Here is a 4,882-nt window from a genome sequence, read left to right as displayed (position 1 = left end):
TTGCATCCAGGTAAAATACCAGGACAGTGAAGAGACGAAGGTTGAGTGGTTGCGACCGCGTTGCCGACCTCGAGGAGCAGTCGGCTTCTTCACGTACAACCCAGGAGCAGGAGATTCAGAATCGAATCTCTTCTCCCTCCCCCTTCGGTGAGATTTTTTTTGATCTTCAGCTACATTTTTTTTGGCTTTGTGAGGAACTTTCTCATCAAAGACAATGACCAGCAATGTTACCAACAAGACAGATCCTCGCTCCATGAACTTCCGTGTATTCATTGGAAATCTCAATACTCTTGTGGTCAAGAAATCTGATGTGGAGGCAATCTTCTCAAAATATGGCAAAATTGTGGGTTGCTCTGTTCATAAGGGCTTTGCCTTTGTTTAGTATGTTAATGAGAGAAATGCCCGGGCTGCTGTGGCAGGAGAGGATGGCAGAATGATTGCTGGCCAGGTTTTAGATATTAATCTGGCTGCAGAGCCAAAAGTGAACAGAGGAAAGCAGGTGTGAAACGATCTGCAGCGAAGATGTACGGGTCGGTGCCAGAACACCCTTCTCCGTCCCCTCTACTCAGCTCCTCTTTTGACTTGGACTATGACTTTCAACGGGCTTATTATGACAAGATGTACAGTTACCCAGCACGTGTTCCTCCTCCTCCCCCGATTGCTCGGGCTTTAGTGCCCTCCAAACGCCAGCATATCTCAGGGAACACCTCACGGAGGGGCAAAAGTGGCTTCAGTTCTAAGAGTGGACAGCGACGATCTTCTTCCCAGTCTGGAAAGTTGAAAGGAGATGACCTTCAGACCATTAAGAAGGAATTGACCCAGATAAAACAAAAAGTGGATTCTCTACTGGAAAGCCTGGAAAAACTTGAAAAGGAACAGAGTAAACAAGGAGTAGAGATGAAGAATGATAAGTCAGAAGAGGAGCAGAGCAGCAGCTCCCTCAAGAAAGATGAGACTAATGTGAAGATGGAGTCTGAGGGGGCTGCAGATGACTCTGCTGAGGAGCGGGACCTACTGGATGATGATGATAATGAAGATCGGGGGGATGAACAGCTGGAGTTGATCAAGGATGATGAAAAAGAGGCTGAGGAAGGAGAGGATGACAGAGACAGCGCCAAAGGCGAGGATGACTCTTAAGCACATAGTGGGGTTTAGAAATCTTGTCCCATTATTTCTTTACCTAGGTGCTTGTCTAAGATCAAAATTTTCACCAGACCCTCTCCCCTAGTATCTTCAGCACATGCTCACTGTTACCCCTTCCTTGCCCTTCTCACATTCATTCATTCATTTTGCCCTGCGCCTGGTCCCATTCTCACTTCCTTTGACGCTCCCAGTAGTTATGTTCAGTCTTACCCTGTAATTTTTGCTTTTAATTTTGATACCTCTTTATGACTTAACAATAAAAAGGATGTATGGTTTTTATCAACTGTCTCCAAAATAATCTGTTGTTATGCAGGGAGTACAGTTCTTTCCATTCATACATGAGTTCAGTAGTTAGTTGCTTCCTTACTGCAAAGGCAGTCTCATTAGTTGAGTAGCACCTGAGAGCAGCTTTGAGTTAGAGGTACGTGTGTTATACCCCACAGGAGCGTGCTGTGTGTGGCTGTTCAACACAAATGTAACAATGTATTTTTGTGAACGAGAGTTGGCATGTCAAATGCATCCTCTAGGAAAATAATTAGTGTAATAGTCTTAAAATTTGTTTTCAAAAGTTGATACTGTGGGTTATTTTTGTGAACAGCCTGATGTTTGGGACCTTTTTTCTCAAAATAAACACGCCCTATTAAACCAGGAATTTGAAGGAAAAAAAAATACAAGGACATTAGTCATGAAACAGTGTGATTGAGGTCTCTGGACTAGAGAGCTCTAGGCACAGTTGGGAGTGGGGGAGATATCTCAGTGAAATCAGTAAGGTTCAGGCCTTCTCCTGGCATTTACAGAGCCCAAAACAAAAGTGCCCACATGGGCCATGGCTCCTGACCTACTCTCCCTTCTATTCCTACCCTGGCCCCTTGCTTTACTTTTAGGGGTCTCAAACAAGCACTTATGGAGACCTAGCCCTCCTGTTCAAGCTCTAGCAAATGACCCCAAACTGCCGCTCCTTATCCTTGGTTTCAGGGAAGGGGGGGTTATAGTGGTGTGTAGAATTAGTAACTCTAAGGAAGACAGGTTGAGAGAAGAAGAATGCTTAGATAATAAGAAGAGCTCTTAGAAATTAAAATGTGAGAACAGATGTAAAAAAAACAAACTCCATGAAGTATTGGAAAATAAAGTTGAGATTATCTCTACAAATGGAAGAATATATAAAGACATAGATGGAATATAGGAGAGAAAAATAAAAAGAAAGCGATAGTACCAGTCCACATCAAACAGTAAAAAAAAAAGTAGAAATTTCAAACGGAGGTATTAGGGAAGCAAAGAGGAGGAAACCATAACTCAAGAAATTCCCCATAACACAGAGACATAAATTTCCAGATTGAAAAAACACAGCAAGGGGCGTGCCTAGTGGCTCAGATGGTTGGAGCACCATGCTCCTAACGCTGAGGTCGTCGGTTCAATTTCCATATGTGTCAGTGAGCTGCGCCCTCTACAGCTAAGATTGTGAACAACAGGTCTCCCTGGAGCTGGGCTGCCTTGAGCAGCCGGAGGAAGACGTGAGCTGCCGTGGGCTACTGTGGGCTACTGTGTGCTGCCTTGAGAGGCTGGTGGCCAGGCTCATAATACCAGCATGGACTAGGGAGCAGTGTCCTGCACAACTAGACTGAGAAACAGTGGGTTGAACCGGAGTGGGGGTGGGGTGGCGGAAGAAGGATGAAAAAAAAAGGAACTCAGCAAGTGCCAAGCACAATGAATGAAAATATTCCTATGCTAAAACAATGGAGAAATGTCAAAGGTGTGGGACAAAAAGAAGATACACTACGTGAGAAAAAAAGTTGCAATTACAAAATAAAGGTTGAGAATGGTCTTGAACTTCTCATGACAAACACTAGAAGCTATAGATAACAACACTAAAAGCACTTGACATGGAAAAATGTCTTCAAAATGCCTTAAAAATTCCAAAGATAATTTATTTTCAACCTAGAATTCTATACCCTTGGCAACGTGTCACTTAATGTGAGGACAGAATATTTTCAGGCACACAAGATCTCTAAAGTTTTTCTTTAGGAAGTTGTACACCTGAAAATATTATAATACCGTATGTCTACTGTAATTGAACAATACAATTTTTAAAAAAATAAAAAAAAAATTTCTTTAGGAGGATATATACCACCGAAGCAAATAAATAAACCAAGAAGAAAAAAAAAAAAGATACAGGTTTTAAGACATAGAGAACCCAATATAGGGAACAGATAAAGAGAATCACCAGGGTGATGTTGTTTCACCAGACATAGGGCAAGTCTCCTGATGAAAACATGCTTGAAGGCTTTGGGAGACATTTATTTGAGAAAATGAAATTACTCAACAATGATATAGATGAATATTTAAAGAAGAAATATAAATACTTGGCAGAGAATTTGGGGTTGAGTTGTGAGAAAACAAATACATGGAGAATTAAGGAAATAAAACAGACAATTATTAATTATAAACAAAAAATGTTTATAAGAAATGAAAAGTAATTATAGTATATCAAATGGATCAGTTGTGGATAGCATTTGTATAATAAGTGCATACTGTTCTAACCCAAATTGGGATACAACTATCCTAAAAGGATGGGGAGGAAGGAAAGGTACATTTGGTGGGGGATAAGGGAGCAGGAAGATGCAGCATGGATCATGTGGAGGTCATCATTTTCCATAATAGGGAGACAATAGATAATGCCCAAGACTGAAAATTAAGAGGGAGCAATATAAGCACACAATTGGAAGCAATATGGATGTCTAAACCAAAAGAATAGCTTGTAGTAAAAGGCTGAAAATACTTGCCTGTTAGAAGAGGTCAATAATTGCAGGTATGTGCAAGGCTGGTGTTTTTCATAACAAATGTTGGGAAACCATTTTACTCTTTAAACTATGCACATGCATAACTTTATAAAATCACCCCCGTTAAAGAAAAAAAAAGACATACTAGGAATTCTAAGTTATAAACTAGCTTCCTTTTTATTTCATATTTTCTTTCTATTAAAAAAATTTATATAACCCTTTAATATTGTTTATGTAAATGGATTCAATGGTATTAATTAAAATAACTGACCATAGTGGTCCTGTTTTAGCTTTAGGTTATATGTAGCTTATCAAATTGAAAGGAATCCAATAGTGTGATTTTTTAGCTTTTCATTAGGGAAAGTACAACATTTTTTAATGAAGTGAATTTACTGTAATTAGCTTTGAGTACATGACCTGAATAAAGTGAAAAGTTTATTTGTTTAAAATTGCAGGAAAATTAGATCTTCTAATTAATAGAATAGTCTGATTTTGTAAGTGTGTTGGATTGATTGCAAAAACGTCCCTAGTTCTTCACTTTTCCTATATGGATTCTCTATGTAATGTGACTTTGTAGCAACTCCCATTGATAGGTGGAGTCTTTCTCCACCCTGGAATTTGAGCTGGCCTTGTGATTTGCTTGGCCAATGGAATGCTACGGAAATGATGGTGTGCTAGTTCTGCAGGAGTCACGTATACTTCTACACTTTCACTGGACCCCTACTATTGCCACAGAAACAAGCCACATTATTTGATTGAAAATAGGAGACAACATGGATGAGAAGTCAGTAGCCTTAGCCAAGCCCATGTTAAAACATCCTAGAGCCAAGCCTGATTTAGGTCAGCTCAGCCGTCAACCCAACCAGCTGTTGACTATAGAGACAGAAATGAAACCATCTGTGACCAATACTGCCTAGCTGAGCTGAAACCTCATGAGCATTAAAAAAATGTTTGTTACTTTA

The 4,882-nt window shown here is 40.0% G+C and overlaps 1 protein-coding gene across 1 annotated transcript; it reads left to right on the top strand.

Annotated features, from left to right (window-relative positions):
• Positions 1-214: 214 nt before the first annotated feature.
• On the top strand, positions 215-1,137 carry LOC308491019 (heterogeneous nuclear ribonucleoproteins C1/C2-like; the record flags this gene model as incomplete). Its single annotated transcript, XM_081033822.1, is given in 3 exon segments — positions 215-379; positions 383-491; positions 494-1,137. Coding segments are annotated over 3 exon segments (918 nt in total).
• Positions 1,138-4,882: the final 3,745 nt, after the last annotated feature.

This window comes from Rhinolophus hipposideros (genome assembly GCF_964194185.1).
Source record: "Rhinolophus hipposideros genome assembly, chromosome: 22".
Classification (NCBI taxonomy): Eukaryota; Metazoa; Chordata; class Mammalia; order Chiroptera; family Rhinolophidae; genus Rhinolophus; species Rhinolophus hipposideros.
This window is presented reverse-complemented; position numbering and strand designations above follow the sequence as displayed.